Source organism: Panthera pardus, unplaced genomic scaffold, assembly GCF_024362965.1.
Source record: "Panthera pardus isolate Hobbes unplaced genomic scaffold, ASM2436296v1 HiC_scaffold_15, whole genome shotgun sequence".
NCBI lineage: Eukaryota > Metazoa > Chordata > Mammalia > Carnivora > Felidae > Panthera > Panthera pardus.
The window spans coordinates 29,784,907-29,805,373 of record NW_026526710.1 but is presented as its reverse complement, the minus strand read 5'-3'; the positions used below and the strand labels follow the sequence as shown (position 1 = coordinate 29,805,373).

Sequence of the window (20,467 nt, the reverse complement as noted above, 5' to 3'; positions counted from 1 at the left end):
ACCCTGGGTTATCCGGGTGGGCCCAATGTAACCAAACCACAGGGGGCTTTACATGAGGGATTCAGGGGGGTCAGAGCTAGAGAGGGAGATGAGAATATGGTAGAAGAGATGAGAGAGACACAGAGAGAGGAAAAGAGAGAGAGAGGAGGGAGGGATATTGACTTGAAGATGCCACACTGCTGGCCACAAAATAAGGAATCCAGTGGCTTCTGGAAGCTAGAAAGGCAAGGAATGGATTGTCTCCTAGAGCCTCCAGAAGAAACACAGCTCTTCTGATTCCTTGATTTTAGGACTTCTGTCTTCCAGAACTGTAAGATAACAAATTTGTATTGTTCTACAGCAGTAAATTTGCAGTAATTTGTTAAGGCAGCAATAGGAAACTAATACATCCCCTTACTACAGTCGGCTGAGAGTCAACCACTGACAGGTCCACGTCTGATTGAAAGTTAGGTGATTCCGTGACATTTGACCCTTTCATCAAACCCAACTAAGAGTTGTTGTTGTTGTTTAATGTTTATTTACATTCGAGAGCCAGAGAGAGACAGAGCGCGAGTGGGGGAATGGCAGAGAGCGATGGAGACAGAATCTGAAGCAGGCTCCAGGCTCCGAACTTGTCAGCACAGAGCCCGATGCCAGGCTCAAACTCATGCGCTGTGGTGCGATCATGACCTGAGCCAAAGGAAGTTGGACACTTAACCGACTGAGCCACCCAAGCACCCCATAACCCAACTAAGAGTTTTTTTATTGCATTGATTATAAAGGCTTCTGGTAAAATAAACTAGCCACTGCAGTATAGCTCTCAGATTCTCAAACTGCCAACCACAGATCTAGAACCACTCGATGTTCACCTGGGGGCTCAACTACCATTTGACCTTCTAGGGTGTAACAAGGAGGATCTTTAAGTTAAATTAGAAATAATTGTATTTTGGGGGCGCCTGGGTGGCTCAATTGTTTGAGCTTCTGACTTTGGCTCAGGTCACGATCTCAGGGTTCGTGGCTCATGGTTCCAGGTCTCTGCTGTCAGTGTGGAGCCCCATTTGGATCCTCTATCACTCTCTATTTCTGCACTCTCCCCGCTCACACACTCTCTTTCTCAAAAATAAATCAAAAACGTTTAAAAAGCTGTATTTTTAAACATTATTACCAAAGTAACAGAAACAAAGACATCAGAAAATGCAGATAAAAAACAACAAAAAATATACATCAACAAAAATCACTCATATTTTCACCAAGAAATAACCACTGTTAACACCATGGTCCTTTTTCCAGCCCTTCTTAAATACCTATATAACAATTTTTTTAAGTTTATTTATTTTGAGAGACAGAGAGAGAGAGCGAGCAGGGGAGGGGCAGAGAGAGAGGGAGAAAGAATCCCAAGCAGGCTCCGCATTGTCTGCTCTGAGCCCTACTCAGGGCTTGAACTCACGAACCATGAGATCATGATCTGAGCAGAAACCAAGAGTCGGTCGTTTAACTGACTGAGCTACCCAGGCACCCCTGTATACACAATTTTTGATGTTAATCATTCTAAAAGTATGTACACCACTTTAAAATGTTGATATACAATGAATATCTTTCCATGCCAACAATATTTATCTGCAATACTAGTACTCAACGTGTAATCTGGGGACCCTAGGAGTCCCAAGACCGTTTCATGGGGTTCATGAGCTCAGAATTTTTATTTTAATTCTAATATATTATTTGCCTTTTTTCATTCTCCTCTCACAAGCTTAGAGTAGTCTCCTAGAGGCTACATAATACATGATATTGCAGCAGTTTGAATGCAGAAGCAAATATGAAAATCCAGCTGCCTTCTATTAACTTTGACATGTAAAATAATGTCACTTTTCTATTTTTTTGTTTTGGAATATATGCTTATTTTTCATAAAATATGTCTTTCGTGTTACCTTAGAGTCTATTATTTTTAAGTGAAATAAATGAATAGTTCTTAAATTTCTCAGTTTTAATTTCAAAAGTTTTGATAGATGTAGCACATATAAAACCTCTTCAGAGCCCTCAGTACCTTTCAAGAGTGTAAAGGGGTCCCGAGACCCGGAATTGTGAGAACTTCTGACCTACAATATTACGTTTTAATAGGTGATTTAGTCCATTGCACTGGAGTGCCATAATTCATTTAACCAATAAGTAATGCCAAAGGATAGGACTTTAAAGTTGTATACTCTCAATTATTTCTTTAAGATAATTTTCAGGGATGGGGCACCTGGGTGGCTCAGTCAGTTGAGCATCCGACTTGGGCTCAGGTCATGATCTCCCGGCTTGTAAGTTTGAGCGCCCCCATCAGGCTTGCCTTTGTCAGCACAGAGTCTGCTTCAAATCATCTGTCCCCCTCTCTCTGCCCCTTTCCCACTCATGCCCTCTCTTTCAAAAATGAATAAAAACATTTACAAATTTTAAAAATATAACTTTCAGGGATGATTTTTAAAATTCACGTTTATTTACTTACTGTACAAAAATGGACTAACATCATTAAGGTAATCCACCCCCTTGGCCAATCAACTCTTTCCATCCATTCTTTCTGTTTTCTTCCAAGCAACAAAGGGGAATGTAAGGCATTTAAGACTCCTACTAGCTTAAAACTCTATCACTATTATGTCACCATTTGCAAAGGGAAAGTACCTTGTGGATCTTCTAGCCCAATGGGCTCCAACTTAATCACTCTGGAATCTTTTTAAAAAGCAAATTCCCAGGGTTGTTGTAAAGATCTGAGCGCAATTCTCAAATGCCTTTATGTACATGCCAACTGTTGATGGAAGGAATTCTTTTTTTCTAAAATACAGCCTGAAGTGAGTGCTGCGTCATCCATGCTCCGGGAGCCTTCTCCTACTTGGGGTGGTTCGCTGCAGCCATTTGTCTAGCTGTCTGTCCATCCTCTCCCAAGGCCAGTGGCCTCCTTCTCGGCCAGCACCCACATCGCCTCCTCTTTTCTAGTTCCAGTGCTAAGCACAGTGCCAGGCACTGGCTAAGGACGCAGCAAATTTTAGTGAACTGCTGAACGAAGGCTCTGCCCTAGCAGATCCTTATTCAGTAGCTCTGAGTCAGAGCCCAGAAACCTGCCTTTTTAATAAATCCGGCCTCCAACACGAGATAACAAGAGTTCAAGTGTCAGCTCTGCAAGGTAGCGGGCTGGGCTACTCCACCACTAGGTGCCTCTGCCTTGCATCCCCATAACGGGACCATCACCGCTGCCTCAAGTGGTTGCCGTAGAGAGTCACCGAGCTCGGGTACGTCAAATGGGCGGCTGCGCGACATGCACTTGCTAAGTCCAGGGACTGGGCCTCACAGAGGGTCTGCCCCAGGTAGGCGGACAAAGAAGCCTGAGATGGGGCGGGGAAGAGGGCGGAGGGAAAGCGCGCGTGGGCGCCCGGGTGGGTGTCCCTGGGGGCCGGAGTGTGGCCGCTGTTGGGCGTGACCCGAGGGCGGGACGGGGCCTTCGTGCGTGAGCGGGGCGGGGCCGCGGCTGGGGGCGGGACCGCGGCCGTGGGCCCGGCGGGGGCGGGGCCGGGGGGCGGGGCCTTCGCGCGGGCCGGGTCGGGGCCGGACTGGAGACTGGGCGCCGGGCCTGGCGGGGGCGGGGCCGGGGCGTGCGCTGACAGGAGCGCCCCGGGAGTGAGAGACGCCTCCTGTCGGGAGCTGGCGGCGGCGGGGAGCCGAGGGCGGGCGGAGGGACCGGGGGAGCTGGGGGGAGGGCGGTGGCGGGCCTGTCTCTTTAAGGTGCCCGAGGCTCGCGGGCGCAGCGCTGAGGGACGGCGCGGAGGCGCGGCCTGCCTCCCTCGCACAGCCCGGCGGCGCGCCCAGGGCTCGGGTGACTTGCGGGGAAACGAGGGCCAGGCGGCCTGGCGGCGCCACGGCGCACGGTGAGCGGGAGCAGGCGGGGCAGCGTCTGCGGCCGGGGAGGGTCCGGGCCCCGAGCTCCGGCCTCTGGAGGCCGAGGCCGCGGCGGGCTCTCGCGGCCGGGAGGAGCGGAGCAGCTCCCGCGCGGCCTGGGCCCCGCCTACGCGCTGGACGAAGTGGGGGCGCCGCCCGGTGGGTGCTGGGCGCGGGCGCGCAGGCCGGCGGCACCCCTGCGGCCCCCTCCCCTGCCTCGCTTTCAGCGGCGTCGGTGAGCCGGGGTGAAGAGCCGCCGTGGCCTCTGCCTCGCCAACCGGCAGCTGGGGCTCCGTCCGGAGGCACAAAGGCTGCTGTCAGTGCCATCCCCCTTGGGGACCACGCACAGGTCGCCAGAGCCTGAGAAACTGGTCCCCACGTACGAAAACAGTTTCGATGCGGCACCGTTCCTGACTCCTCAGGAAAAAAGGAGAGGCCCTTTAAACAATTGTTACCTGCTTTGTACTTGCCCTTGTTTACTTGAATACTTTTTCCAGTAAGCTTTGGGGAGTAGGATGGAGACAACCATAAGAGATGGGGGGGAAAGTCCCAGTTTTAGTGAGTGTAGGGTGAAAACTAGTTCTGGGAAAAAAAAAATCACTTTTCAAAATACCTTCTTTGGCCTCCACGAATATGTACTGGTGGCACCAGAAATCATCCGACTTGGTATGTGCTGTTAAATATATTAGAAAGTTGGGTTACTAACGGTCTTTCGGAATACTTTGTGGGCCTCGCCAGGGCTTTCTCTTTCAAAATTGAGTCATACCTGGTGCAAAGCCCTTTATTCTTTTCACCTTCTTAGAGCTTTTGTTTTACTGTATTTTGTAATGCTTGGAGTAAAAGTTTACAGTAATCATAAAGGCTCCATAAACTCACCTTTTATCTATCTGACATCAATAATCATTTACTTTAATTGATTCGGGGGGGGGGGTGGTGTTTGAACTCGAAGAAGTTCTATCTTTTTAAAAAGCTTACTAACCATGTTAGCCTAACCACTGTTTAGCCACTATCAGGATTTGTGCTGGTCTTGTTTTCCTTTTCCTTTTTAAAATGTACTGTCTTCTTAATAACGTTGCAGAATCTATGGTACCTATGGTATAGGCTTAAAAGAACATCTTCACATTTTAAGAAATTACTCGGAGTTCTTAATGCAGTCGATAATTTACTACCCCCTTGGTTATTTGCTAAGTTGTTTAAGAAATGACTGTCACCTCAACTTCTTTCTCTGAGCTGCTTCAAGCTCATAGCTTCTGGCTAATAATGTGAAGACATAAAATGAGATAGTCATAAATAATCATTAGAATAATTTGCAGTTTTAAAATTTGTTAAACGTTTTATATTATGGTACTATATTAATAGTTTTTATATAGGTTTAAAGTTGAATAATGGGCCTAAAGCTAAAGTGGTGCAGTATTAAAAGTAGTTATTTGCCTCAGTAATCCGGTGGTATATATGTGTGTGTATACACACACACACACATACACACACACACACACACACACACACACACACATGTATTTGCAGTTTGCTGACAAGACATTACTATATAAAGTAGTTGGTTTTGACTGTTTAATCACTCATTGAAAATGTCCTTTAAATGATCACTCAAAAGTTGTTTAATACAAATAATGAGTCTTGCTTTATTTGTTTTGCTTTCCATTTCTGTATTTGTTCTTAGCCTAGTCCTTGCCTTTGAATTAAAGTTTTGTTTTGTTTTGTTTCTTTTTGTTTGTTGGTTTAGCTTCCTGGGAGTTGATTGTCTTTGAAGAACCATGAAGTCACATTCTGTTGTTATGCTTACTCTGGCCATTCTGGTGTTCCTGACTTGGGTCCCTGAGTCACTGAGTTGTAACAAAGCACTCTGTGCTAGCGATGTGAGCAAATGCCTCATTCAGGTAGGACTAAGCATACTTTTTATTAATATTAAAACGTGGGGGCACCTGGGTGGCTCAGTGGGGTTGAGTATCCGAGTCTTGATTTGGGCTCAGGTCAAGATCTCACAGTTGTGGGATTTAGCCCTGTGTCCGGCTCAGTGCTGAGTGTTGAACCTACTTGGGATTCTCTTTCTCCCTCTCTCTCTGCCCCTCCCCTGCTTGTGCTTTCTCTCTCAAACTAAATAAATAAACATTAAAAAAACAAAATGTAGTGTAGATACACAGTGCATAGATATAGATATAGAGTATATATATATTACAGAGTAAGGCCTGAGTATGAGGTCAAGGCCTGAGGTACTGAACCGTGACACAGAGTCTAGGTTTTTACCCCCCATAGTTTTCTTGCATATGAGCCATGTCAGATTCAAGGAGTTTCGTTTTGAAAATAATACCCGGCTTCATAAATATGCCATTACAAAGTGATGAGTATGCCATTCAGATAAAGAAAAGGGTTCCCTTGTGTTACCTAGTTTGTAGAAGTTCAATGACTATATTTAGAAAAAAAATTTAGCTAGTCAAATAATAGATACCTTGTTCCTTCATATAATAGTTGTCTATTCTGTGCAACAAGTTATTCCAAATGTAGCAACTTAATGCAGCAAACATTTATTGTTTCATGCCGCGTCCGAGGCTTCAGAGTCTAGGAGCGCTTAGCTGGCTGGTTCTGGCTCAGCGACTCTCTTAAGGTTGTAGGCAAATGGTCAGCTGAGATTGGAGAATCTGCTTCTAAGGTACTTGACAGTTACCTCTCTTTCAGTCCTCAGGATAAGCCTAGTGGTATAGCTACCACTTTCATTTTTCTAAAGAAAAAAATGAGGTTAAATAATTTGGTTAGGTTCGTCTAGCAAGTAAGTGGCTATGGAACAGTCTGACTCCAAATCCTGTGGCCTTCCAACTAAACATACTAGTTACTACCCCATAAAGTTATGTTAATTAGCGGTGAACTTCACGTCTTATATAGCTGTTCTCTTTTTTTCCCCATCCCATTAGGCCATCAGCAGTCTTGTGCCTTTTGTGTGTCTGTATTTATGAGCCTCCCTTTTAGTTATTGGCTGTTGGCTAAGAAATCCAGTAACCACACATGTTAGAATTCTGTGTAATGTATGAGTCAGCTACGTCCTGGCTGTGATCCCAACATGGAGCGCTTGGGTGTGTGTTCTAGAAGTGGTAGGGGTTTTGGGGCGCCTGGGTGGCTCAGTCGGTTGAGTGTCTGACTTCAGCTCAGGTCACGATCTCGCGGTCCGTGATTTCGAGCCCCGCATCAGGCTCTGTGCTGACAGCTCAGAGCCTGGAGCCTGCTTTGGATTCTGTGTAGCCCCTTCTCTCTGCTCCTCCCCCACTCATACTCTGTCTCGCTCTGTCTCTCAAAAATAAATAAATGTTAAAAAAATAGAAGTGATAAGGGTTTTTATAGATTTGAGGCATTTTGTATTTATTTTGGACATTTTGGTCCTTTTCTTTAATAGTTGAACTTCTAGGAAGCCTGGCCTTTATCTGAGTGTGGTTTGCCACCGTCTCATACTCTCTTCACCCTTGCTTTGCATTTCAAACCAAAACATGTAAATATTTGTTGGTTGGTTTTTAATTCTTTGGCTGTGGACTTTTTCAAGCATAAGTAGAAGAGAGGAGTATAAAGCCCAGCAGTGACAGCAGTCATTAACTCAGGGCTACTTTGTTTCATCTGTGCTCCTCTATACTGCCCACCCCAGCTACATCTTAACTTCAGGCAAATTCCTGATATCATTTTATCATGATTCTAATCTCTACATTTTAGAGATAAGAACTCTTTAAAACATATTAACAAATTTAGGGGGTGCCTGGCTGGCTGAGTTGCAAGAGCATGTAACTTTTTTTTCTTTTTCTTTTTGAGAGAGATAGAGGACCTTAAGCAGACTCCATACTCAGCACGGAGTCCAATGCAGGGCTCGATCCCATGATTCTGGGATCATGATCTGAGCCAAAATCAAGAGTCAGACACTCAACCAACTGAGCCACTCGGGTGCCCTGCAAGAGCATGTGACTCTTGATCTCAGGGTTGTGATTCAAGGCCCACGTTGGGTGTAGAGATTACTTTGAAAAAAAATAAATAAAGTTAAAGATTAACAGTTATTTTGAGTATCGTCTAATTTCATACATGGAAGTTTTGTTATGGTATGTCTGCTTAGGCTCATGCTAGCAGAAAATTTTGTAGTCTGTACGTGAAGTCTAGCTTTTGCTCTGGTCTGATGGGGAAGCTGTGATACTTCCCAGGTTGTTTCAATGTAGCTTCATAATTCATTATTAGAAATAGAGTCTCATGGGGTGTCTGGGTGGCTCAGTCGGTTAAGCATCCAGCCCTTTGTTTCGGCTCAGGTCATGATCTCACAGTTCATGGAATCGAGCCCCATTTGGGCTTTGTGCTGACAGTGTGGAGACTGCTTAGGAATCTCTCTCTCACTCTATCTATGCCCCTCTGTCTCTCTCTCTCTCTCTCAAAATAAGTAAGGAAAGAAAGAAAGAGAGAGAGAGAGGAAGGAAGGAAAGGAAGGAAGGAAGGAAGGAAGTCTCTCACAGTGATTTTTATATTCATGTTTAGGTGGAAATTCACTTACATCCCTAGTTATTTTTGACTCTCCAAATCTGTAATTTCCATTAGTTCAAATAATTTACTTCTAAAAAACTTTAAAAAAACATTTATTTATTTTTGAGAGACAGAGAGAGACAGAAGGTGAGTGGGGAAGGGGCAGAGAGAGAGGGAGACACAGAATCTGAAGCAGACTCCAGGCTCCGAGCTGTCAGCACAGAGCCTGACACGGGGCTTGAACATGCGAACCGTGAGCTCGTGACCTGAGCCGAAGGCAGATGCTTAACCGACTGAGCCACCCAGATGCCCCTAGTTCAAATAATTTAAAATTGGATTTTATTAAAATGAATTGCTTGGTAAGGGAATATTTTTAAAAGATAGCTTTTGGGTGCCCGGGTGGCTCAGGTGTTAAGCATTTGCCTTTGGCTCAGGTCATGATCTCACAGTTCATGAGCTTGACTCCCACACTGGGTGAGCTCGAGCCCTGCTTCCGGTGAACACGAGCCCCACTTCAGGTGAAACACAAGCCCTGGATGAGCCCCACGTCTCTCCCTCTCTCTCTCTTTTTCTCTCTTTGCCCCTTATGAGATTCTTTCTCTTTGCCCCTTGTGGTTTTCTCTCTCTCTCTCTCTCTCTCTCTCTCTGTCTCTCACACACTTGTACCCTCTGTCTCAATCAATCAGTCAATAAAAAAAAATAGTTTTTGGTTGATATTAATAAACACCATCAAAGGTTTTTGGTTTGTTTCTTTTGCTTTTAAGATTAAAAATATGTACTATAGGGGCACCTGGGTGGCTCAATCGGTTGAGCGTCTGACTTCAGCTCGGGTCATGATCTCGGTTCGTGGGTCCGAACCCCGCGTCGGTCTCTGTGCTGACGGCTCAGAGCCTGGAGCCTGCTTCGGATTCTGTGTCTCCCTCTTTCTGCCCCTCCGCCACTCATGCCCTCTCTGTCTCTCTCAAAAATAAATAAACATTTAAAAAAAGTTAAAAATATGTAATTAAAAAACTTAAAAAAGTAAAGAGTACTATATGAGTGTAAAAACTGGAAAATTGAGTGAGCTTCACCTGTTAAATGGTGAGTTCACTGGTAAATTCACTGGAAAGAAACTAGGACTTGTTTTCTTTACCATGGATTCCGTGATGCTAACGTTTCTCAGGATCTTGTTCCTTCAGAGCCAGGAATCGTCAAATCTTTCTCTGGAGTAGTAGAGACAATGCTTCTGGTGCATAGTGGCAAAGTATTTGAAATTAAAGATATTGTGGGCATGGGGCACCAGGGTGGCTCAGTCGGTTAAGTGTCCAACTCTTGATTTCAGCTTAGGTCGTGATCTCATCGTTCGTGACTTCGAACACCGCATCCGGCTCCACGTGCCTGGTTGGGATTCTCTGTCTCCCCCTCCCGCTGCCCCTTATGTGCATGCGCTCTTTCTCTCTCTCTCAGAAATAAATACACATTTTTTAAAATAAATAAAAACAAAACTATTGCAGGCTCAAGACTCGGGGATTTTCTTGTTCATTTATTCATCAGCACTTATTGGACATTGAAGTAAAATGTGATTAGTCCCAATATTTGACTGATTTTCGGGACTCCAAAACTCCGGCAGATTATTTCACATCTTCAGCTTTATTTTCCTTGTGTTCCACTTACTATCTGGGTACGTAACAAACCACCCCAAAAATCAGTGCCTGAAAACAACATTGATTTTGGCCACGAATTTGCAATTTGCAGGGCTTGGCGGGATAGCTCATGTCTGCACCACATAGCACTAGGGCAGCTTGAAGGGCTGGGGGCTGGAGTTATTGGAAGCAGCATTATTCCCTAGACCTTTCTCCAATGATAGAAACAGTCTACACCTGCCCTGTCCAGTGAAGTAGAAGCTAGCAGCTATGTGTGGCTATTGAGCACTTGAAATATAACTCGTGTGATTGAAGAATAGATTTTGAAATTTTGTTTAATTTTAAGTAATTTATATTTAAGTAGCTATATGTGACTGGCGGTCGCTGTGCTGCATCCCACAAATCTGAAGGCTCACTGATAAGTCTAACACGGGGGCTAGAAAGATTCTTCAGCATGCTCATTCTCCCTCTGTCCCTCTCTCTCTCTTTCTCTCTTCCTCACTCTCACTCACTTTCTCAGTTCTGTCTTTATATGACCTCTCTAGTGTGCTGGTTTAAGACTAGCCAGTCACCTCCATGTTGGCTCTGGGCTCCCAAGATATGTGTGCCGTGAAAGAGAGCCGGAGGAATCTTCTTGCCTTTCATGGCCTCACCCGAGAGGTTACCTACTACTCCCACAATGGTCATAAGTCCACCTAGGTTTAAGTGGAGGGAACATAGGCTCTGCCTCTGATAGAGGAGCATAAGAAGAGCATGTGGATGGCATAAAGTGCATGGACATCTTTGGGAAATACAATATGCTACGTATTAAGTGTAAAATAAATTGGCTGGCTGGGAGATCTCAAAGTTTCCTTCTAGTTCTTTTTTTTTTTTTTTTTTAAGTTTATTTACTTATTTTTGTTTTGAAAGAGAACGAACAAGCAGGGGGAGGGTAGAGAGAAGGAGAGACAGAATCCCAAGCAGGCTCCATGCCATCAACACAGAACCCAACACAGGACTCTTAACTCTTGAACTATGGGATCATGACCTGAGCCAAGATCAAGAGTCGGATGCAACCAGGTGTCCCAGTGTTTTTTATTTTTATTTTATTTTATTTTATTTTATTTTATTTTATTTTATTTTATTTTATTTTATTTTATTTTATTTATTTTTGAGAGAGACAGAAACAGAGCGTGAGTGGGGGAGGGGCAGAGAGAAAGGGAGACACAGAAGGTGAAGCAGGCTCCAGGCTCTGAGCTGTCAGCAAAGAGTCCGACAAGGGGCTTAACTCTTGAACTGGGAGATCATGACCTGAGCTGAAGTCAGACTGAGCCACCTAAGCACCCCCCTGCTTTTTTTTTTAAAATCAGAGTAAGAAGGCCTTTTCCCCTCTTTCTTTAATGGAAGTTTAATTGACATACAATGTAGCATTAGTTTCAAGTGTACAACGTATTGATTTGACAATTCTTTATGTTACTCAGTGCTCACTATGATGAGTGTCGTTACCATCAGTCACCATACAATGTTATTACAGTATTATTGACTGTATTCCCTATGCAGTACTTTTCATCTCTGTGATTTATTTATTTTATACCTGGAAGTTTGTACCTCTTAATCCCCTTTATCTATTTTGCCTACCCACAGCTACCCCCCACCCCCCACCTCCCGCCACAGCCATTAGTTTGTTCTCTGTATTTCTATTTTTAACTTTTTGAGTAACGTCCTTACTGTTTCCTACAGTGGTTGCACCAACTTACATTCCCACCAATGGTACATGAGGGTTCCTTTTACTCCACATCTGTGCCAACACTTGTTATTCACCGTCTTTTTGATGATAGCCTTTCTGACTGGTGTGAAGTGATATCTCATTGTGGTTTTGATTTGCATTTCCCTGATGATTAGTGACCTTAAACATCTTTTCATGTGTCTGTTGGCCATCTGTATGTCTTTGGAAAAATGTCTCTTCAGGTCCTCTTCCCATTTTTAATTGGATTATTTGTGGTTTTTTTGGTGTTGAGCTGTATGAGTTCTTTATATATTTTGGGTATTAACCCCTTATCAGATATATTATTTGCAAATATCTTCTCCCATTCACTAGGTTGCCTTTTTCTGTTGTTGGTGTTTTTTTTTTTTTGCTGTGCAAAAGCTTTTTATTTTGGTGTAGTCCCACTAGTTTGCTTTTGCTTTTGTTTCCCCTGCCTCAGGAGACGTATCTAGAAAAATGTTGCTAAGACTGATGTCCAAGACATTATTGCCTATGTTTTCTTTAAGGGGTTTTATGGTTTCAGGTCTCACATTTAGGTCTTTCATCCATTTTGAGTTTACTTTTATGTGTGGTGTAAGAAAGTGGTCCAGTTTCATTCACATGTAGCTGTTGAGTTTCCTCAGCGCCATTTATTGAAGAGACTGCCTTTTCCCCATTGTATATTCTTGCTTCCTTTGCTGTAGATTAATTGACCATATAGGTGTGGGTTTTTTTCTGGGCTCTCTACCCTGTTTCACTGATCTATGTGTCTGTTTTTGTGCCCGTACCATATTGTTTGGGTCACTACAGCTTTGTGATATTACTTGAAGTCCAGAATTGTGATGCCTCACCCTTTGCTTCTCTTTTTCAAGATCGCTTTGGCTTTTGGGGGTCTTTTGTGATTCAATACAAATTTTAGTATTATTTGTTCTAGTTCTGAAAGCTAGAAAATGAAAAATGCTGTTGGTATTTTGGTAGGGATTGCTTTAAATGTGTAGATTGCTTTGGGTAGTATAGACATTTAAATAATATTTGTTCTTCCTATCCAGGAGCATGGAATGTCTTTCCATTTCTTTGTGTCATCTTCAGTTTCTTTCATCAGTTTCTGATAATTTTCAGAGTATAGGTTTCTCACCTCCTTGGTTAAATCTATTCCTAATTATTTTATTCTTTTAATGCAATTGTAAATGGGATTGTTTTCTTATTTTTCTTCTACTTCATTATTACTGTACAGAAATGCAATAGATTTCTGTATGTTAATTTTGTATTCTTCGACTTTACAGAATTTATTTATCAGTTCTAGTAGTTTTTTGGTGTAATCTTTAGGGTTTTCTGTATATAGTGTCATGCCATCTGCAAAGACTGAGTTTTACTTCTTCCTTACCAATTTGGATGCCAATTATTTCTTTTTCTTGTCTGATTGCCACAGGTAGGACTTCCAGTACTATGTTGAGTAAAAGTAGTGAGAGTGGACATCCTTATCTTGTTCCTGATCTTAGAGGAAAAGCTTTCAGTTTGTCACCATTGAATGTGATTTTAGCTGCGGGATTTTGATATATGGCTCTTTTTGTGTTGAAACATTTTCTCTCTAAACCCACTCTGTACAGTTTCATCATGGATGTACTTTGTCAAATGTTTTTTCTGCATCTTCTGAGGTAGTCATATTGTTTTTATCCTTCCTCTTGTTGATATGATATATCTTGTTGATTGATTTGCAAATAGTGAACCACCCTTGCATCCTTGGAATAAATCCCACTTAATTGTGGTAAACTATTTTTTTCAACGTTTTTTTTTTTATTTATTTTTGGGACAGAGAGAGACAGAGCATGAACGGGGGAGGGGCAGAGAGAGAGGGAGACACAGAATCGGAAACAGGCTCCAGGCTCCGAGCCATCAGCCCAGAGCCTGACGCGGGGCTCGAACTCACGGACCGCGAGATCGTGACCTGGCTGAAGTTGGACGCTTAACCGACTGCGCCACCCAGGCGCCCCTAAACTATTTTTTTTAATGTATTGTTGAATTCGGTTTGCTAATATTTTGTTCAGGATTTTACATCTATGTTCACCACAGATACTGGCCTTTAGTTTTCTTTTTGGGGGGTATCTTTGTCTGGTTTTGGTATCAGGGTAATGCTGGCTTCCCCTTTTATTTTTTGGAATAGTTTGAGAAGAATAGGTATTACTCTTCTTTAAATGTTTGTTAAAATTCACCTGTGAAGCTCTCCGGTCCTGGACTTTTGTTTGTTGGGAGTTCTTTGACTACTAATTCAATTTCCTTACTAGTAATTAGTCTCTTCAAATTTTCTATTTATTTCTGATTCAGTTTTGGAAGATTGTATGTTTCTAGGAATTAATCTGTTTCTTTTTAGGTTGTCCAATTTGTTGGCATATGACTTTTCATACTGTTATCCTTTGTATTTCTGTATGGTGATTTATCCTCCTTCATTTCTGATTTTATTTATTTGAGCCCACCCTCTTTTTTTCCTTGATGAGTCTGGATAAATATTGATTTATTCTGTTTATTTTTTTCAAAGAATCACTTCTTGGTTTCATCGGTGTTTTCTATTGTGTTTTTGTGTCTATTTCATTTATTTCTGGTCTAATCTTTAGTATTTCCTTCCTTCTACTAGCTTTGGGCTTTGTTTGTTGTTGTTTGTTTGTTTGTTTGTTTGTTTGTTTTAGCTCCTTTAGTTGTAAGGTTAGGTTGTTTATTTGGGATTTTTTTCATTCTTATGATAAACCTATATTGCTATAAACTTCCCTTTATGAACTGCTTTTGTTGCATCCCAAAGGTTTTGGACTGTTGTGTCTTCATTTCCATTTGTCTTCATGTATTTTTTGATTTCCTCTTTGATTTCATGGTTGACCCATCTGTTGTTTAGTAGCATTTTGTTTAGCTTCTGTGTGTTTGCAGTTTTTCCAGTATTATTTCTTGTAATTGATTTCCAGTTTTCATTGTGGTTGGAAAAGATGTTTACTATGATTTCAGTCTTCTTAAATTTACTGATACTTGTTTTGTGGTCTAACATGTGATCTGTCCTGGAGAATGTTCCATGTGTACATGGAAAGAATGTGTATTTTGCTGTTTTTGGATAGAATATCCTGTGTGTGTCTGTTAGGTCCTTCTAGTCTAATGTGTTGTTCACAGTCGCTGCTTCCTTGTTGGTTTTCTGTCTGAATGATCTACCCACTGATGTAAGTGGGGTGTTAAAGTCCCCTGTGGTTGTTGTATTGCTCTCAGTTTCTCCCTTTATGTTTGTTAATATTTGCCTTGTGCATTTAAATGCTCCTATGTGGCATGCATAAATATTTATAATTGTTACATCTTCTTGTTCGATTGATCCCATTGTCACTGTGTAGTGCTTTCTTTGTCTCTTGCTACAGTCTTTGTTTTAAAGTCTGTTTTGTCTGATACAAGTATTGCTGCTCCAGCTTTTTTTTTCATTTTCATGTGCATGGTGGATGTTTCCACCCCTTCCCTTTCAGTCTTTATGTATGTTTAGGTCTGATGTGAATCTCTTATGAGCAGCATGTAGATGGGTCTTGTTTTTTTGTCCATTCAGTCACCCTTTGTCTTTTGATTGGAGCTTTTTAAAAAATGTTTTTATTTTTTATTTTTGAAAGAAGGAGAGAGAGCACACATGTGAGCAGGGGAGGGGCAGAGAGGAGGGGGACAGAGGATCTGAAGCAGGCTCTGCACTGACAGCAGAGAGCCCCATGCTGGGCTCAAACTCACGAACCATGAGATCATGCCCTGAGCCGAAATCAAGAGTTTGATGCTTAACTAACTAAGCCACCCAGGCACCCCTCGATTGGAGCTTTTAAAGTAATTATCGATAGGGGCGCCTGGGTGGCTCGGTCGGTTAAGCGTCCGACTTCGGCTCAGGTCATGATCTCGCCGTCCGTGAGTTCGAGCCCCGCATCAGGCTCTGTGCTGACAGCTCAGAGCCTGGAGCCTGTTTCAGATTCTGTGTCTCCCTCTCTCTGACCCTCCCCCGTTCATGCTCTGTCTCTCTGTCTCAAAAATAAATAAACGTTAAAAAAAAAAATTAAAGTAATTATCGATAAATATGTACTTATTGCCATTTTGTTCATTGCTTTCTGACTGTTTGTGTAGTTCCTAAAGGTCCCTTTTTAAAAAGTCAAATGGTTAGAAGGATACATCCCTCGAGTAATCCTTTTTACTCTCCATTTTGTTATTCAGGTTGAACCACTTTTAATCTTCCAAGTGGTAGTTTCCATTTTCACTTCTTTTTTTTTTTTTAATGCTTATTTATTTATTTATTTAGAGACAGAGACCACGTGCATGTGTGTGCCTGAGTGGGGGGAGGGGCAGAGGAAGACGGAGAGAGAGAGAATCCCAAGCACACTCTGTGCTGTCAGCTCAGATCCCCACATGGGGCTTGATTCTACCAACCTTGAGATCATGACCTGAGTTGGACAGTTAACAGACTGAGCCGAAGTTGGAACTTAACCGACTGGCTCAGTCAGTTAAGTATCTGTCTTCTGCTCAGGTCATGATCTCATGGTTTGTGGGTTTGAGCCTCTGTTCTCTGAAGCCTGCTTCAGATTCTGTCTCCTTCTCTCTGCCCCTTCTCTGCTTGCACTCTGTCTCTCTCTCAAAAATAAATAAAACATTAAATTTATCTATCTATCTATCTATCTATCTATTTATTTATTTAGAGAGAAAAAGAGTGTGTGTGCATGAGCAGAGGAAGGACAGAAAGAGAGAATCCCAAGTAGGTTCCACATTGTCGGTGTAGAGCCCTACAAGGGGCTTGAACTCATGAACCATGAGATCATGACCTCAGCCAAAATCAAGAGTTAGATGCTTAACCATCCAGGTGCCCCTACATTTCTTTTCTTGAATGACTTTATTGTTCTTGAATTTCTAATTGTCTTTCTTGATTTGCATCATTAGTCGTTAATACCTTATGTTGTTTTAAATTCTTAGTCTGTTCTCCTCCCAAGGGAGCCTTCAGTGTTATTGTTTCCAGACTTAACTGATGGCTCTCTAGGTCTGATTCAAGCTGTCCTATAGTTCATCCCCATTGTTGCTTTCCTAAGCTGGTTCCACTATTTCTTTGATTTCGTGTCTTGTTCTTCCTTAATTTACTCTCATTTTGTTGTAACATGCCTTAGAGTGTCTTCTAACAAAGGCAATATTGGGAGGTAATGTTCTGGGTGTTACATCTCTTAAAAATGCGTTTGTTCTCAGGGCGCCTGGGTGGCTCAGTCAGTTGCACATCCCACCTCAGCTCAGGTCATGATCTCATGTCTCATGAGTTTGAACCCCACATCGGGCTCTGCGCTGACAGCCTGAAGCCTGCTTTGGATTCTGTGTCTCCCTCTCTCTCTCTGTCCCTCCCCCACTCATACTCTCTCTCTCAAAAAAAAAAAAAATGCATTTGTTCTCGGGGTGCCTGGTGGCTCAGTTGGTTAAACATCTGACTCGGTTTCAGCTCAGGTCATGATCTCACAGCTTTGTGGGTTCGAGCCCTGTATCAGGCTCTGCTCTGGCATCATGGAGCCTGATTTGGATTCTCTCCTCTCCCTCCTCTCTCTCCCCACCCATGCTTTCTCAAAATAAATAAATAAATTTTTTTAAAAATGCGTTTATTCTCTCACCTTATTTATACCTGATTGATGATTTGTCTGAATATAGAATTCTGTGTTACTTTATTTTCCCTAGTAACTTCGAAGACATTTCCTAACTGTCTTTATGCTACTGGCATTCTATAATGGTAGTAAGAAGTCTGTTACCAGTCTGGTTTTTATTCTCTGTAGGTGACTTTGTTAGTCTGTTTGTTTCTTCTCTCTGGAAATGTTTGCTTTCATCTCCTTATCCTTGGTGTGGGTCTTTTTGTGTGGGCGTAGTGAGGGACACCTTATGAATTTTTTTTTAGGGAACGGGTTTTGTTTTGAGCTTGAGACTGGGAGATTCCCATTTATTATTATTTTTAAACAATATTCTCCCTTTTTTTCTACAACTCTGGATACTGTAAATTTAAGATAGATGCTCTAAGTCCTAGTTTTTAAAAACAGCTTTATTGAGATATAATTCTAATACTATAGATTTCACCAATTTAAATGTGTGATTCACTGGTTTTTAGTGCATTCATTGAGTTATGCACTCATCACCACAGTCTACCTTTAGAACATTTTGATCACCCTAAAAAGAAACCTCATACTCATTAGCAGTCACTCCCCATTCCTTCCTCCCTACCCCTAGGCAACCACTGTTCTACTTTCCATCTTTCTGTATGCCTGTTCAGGACATTTAATATGAATGGAATTATATAATATGTTATCTTTATGTCTAGCTTCTTTTATTGAGCGTAATTCTCTCATGACTCACACATGTTATGATGACTATCAGTACTTCATTATTTTATGGTCGAATAGTATTCTACTGTATAGATAGATATACCGTATTTAATTAATCCATTCATCAGTTGATGAATATTTGAATTGTTTTCACTTTTTGGCTATGGTGAATAATGCTGCCGTGAGTATTCATGTACAAGTTTTTAATGTGGCTATATATTTTCATTTCTTTTGGGTATATAGCTAGGAGTGGAATTTCTGGGTCATATTTTCTGTGTTTAACATTTTGAGGAACTGCCGAAGTATTTTCCAAAGTGACTGCATACATTTCCACCACCAGTGTATGAGGATTCCAGTCAACCTATGCCCATTTTTTAAATTGGCTTATTTGTTTTTTCATTGTGGAGTTATGAGAGTTCTTTATATATTATGACTACAAATCACTTATCAGAAAACTGAGTTGCAAGTAATTTCTCTCATTCTGTGGGTTGTCTTTTTACCTTCCCGATGATATCATTTGCAATACAGAAACTTTAAGTTTTGATACAGTCTAATGATCTACTTGTCCCAATGATCTAATAGTCACAATGATCTACTTGTATATTTTCCTCTGACAATTTTATAGTTTTAGCTCTTATATTTAGGTCTGTGATTTATTTTGAGTTGATTTTTGTGCATTCAACTTTATTCTGTTCCAGCACCATTTGTTGAGAATACTGTTTCTTCCGTGTGGAATTTTCTTGGCACGTTTGTTGAAAGTAATTGACCAAAAGGATAAGAGTTTATTTCTGAAATTTCACTTCTATCCCATTTATTTATATGTTTATCTTTATGTTCTCTTGATTACTGTAGCATTGTGGTATATTTTGAAATCAGGAAGCTTTTAGCACAGAGCCCAAATTGGGGCTCCATCTCATGTACCATGAGATCATGACCTGAGCCAAAACTAAGAGTCCAATGCTTAACTGAATGAGCCAACCAGGTGCCCCCCCCCCCCAATTTTGTTCTATTCAAAGATTGTTTTGACTATTTTTGGTTCCTGGTATTACCCTATGAATTAAAAAAAATTTTTTTATGGGTATTGAGGAGGGCACCTTTTGGGATGAGCACTGGGTGTTGTATGGAAACCAATTTGACAATAAACTTCATATATTGAAAAAAAATTAAATGAACATAAAATAAAATAAAATAAAATAAAATAAAATAAAATAAAATTTTTAATGTTTATTTTTGAGAGAGACAGAGCACGAGTGGGGGAGAGGCGGAGAGAGAGGGAACACAGAATCTGGAGCAGGCTCCAGGCTCTGAGCTTTCAGCACAGAGCCCAACTCTGGACCCGAACCCACAAACCGCAGATCATGACCCGAGCCAAAGTCAGATGCTTAACCAACTGAGCCACCCAGGCACACCTACCATATGAATTTTAAAATCAGTTTGTCAATTTCTGCAATAAAGCCAGCCTTGGATTTTTTTTTTTTTTTAATAATAGCCTTTACTTTTTAGAGTAGTTTTAGATTTACAAAAAAATTGAGCAGAAAGTGCAGAAAGATCCAGCATACTCCTTTCCCATAGACACACCCACTCTTCCCCCAATTATTAACATCTTGCATTAGTTGGTACATCTGTTATAAGTGATGAACCAGTAGCGACACGCTATTATTAACTGAAGTCCATTAGGGTTCACTCTCTGTGTTGTATAGTTCTATGAGTTTTGACAAATGAATAATGTCATATATCTGAGATTACAGTATGGCCCAGAATAGTTTCATTGTCCTGAAAAGCTCCTGTGCTTCCCACCTGATCCTTCCTACCTCTCTCCGAGACCCCTTCCTAGAGTTTGGCAACCAGTAATCTCTTTTACTGTCTCTATAGTTTGCTCTTTCCAATTTGTCATATGGTTGGAATTACACAGTATATAGCCATTCCAGACAGCTTTCTTTCACTTAGCAATGTACATTTGGGGCTTTTCCATGTCTTTTTGTGGCTTGATAGCTAATTTCATTTTATTGCTGATTTAGATTGTATTTTATAGATATATCATAGTTTGTCCACTGCTTCCAAGTTTTGTCAATTAAGAATAAAGCTGCTGCAAATATCCATGTGCAGATTTTTGTGTGGCCATAAATTCTCAGCTCATGGTAAATACCAAGAAACACAATTGTTACATCATATTCTAAGAGTATGTTTACTTTTCTAAGAAACTGCCAGTGGAGCACCTGACTGGCTCAGTTGGTTAAGCATCTGACTCTTGATTTTGTCTCAGGTCACAATCTCATGGTTCCTGAGATCAAGCCCTGGGTTGGGCTCTGTGCTGACAGTGTGGAGCCTGCTTGGGATTCTCTCTTTCCCTCTCTCTCTTTGCACCTCTCCTGCTCTCTCTCTCTCTCTCTCTCTCTCACTCTCTCTCAAAATAATTA

The 20,467-nt window shown here is 41.7% G+C and overlaps 1 protein-coding gene across 2 annotated transcripts in view; it reads left to right on the top strand.

The window, feature by feature from the left end:
- Nucleotides 1–3,687: 3,687 nt before the first annotated feature.
- TWSG1 (twisted gastrulation BMP signaling modulator 1) overlaps nucleotides 3,688–20,467 on the top strand; it is a 71,970-nt gene continuing 55,190 nt past the window's right edge. The window contains exons 1-2 of one of the 2 annotated variants that reach the window (XM_019418469.2): nucleotides 3,688–3,875; nucleotides 5,627–5,780. In XM_019418469.2, the coding sequence (XP_019274014.1) occupies nucleotides 5,658–5,780 (123 nt within the window). In that variant the 5' untranslated portion in view covers nucleotides 3,688–3,875; nucleotides 5,627–5,657. Of the gene's footprint in view, nucleotides 3,876–4,130; nucleotides 4,552–5,626; nucleotides 5,781–20,467 lie in introns of those variants that run through there. The other variant, XM_053902393.1, reaches the window with a different exon arrangement.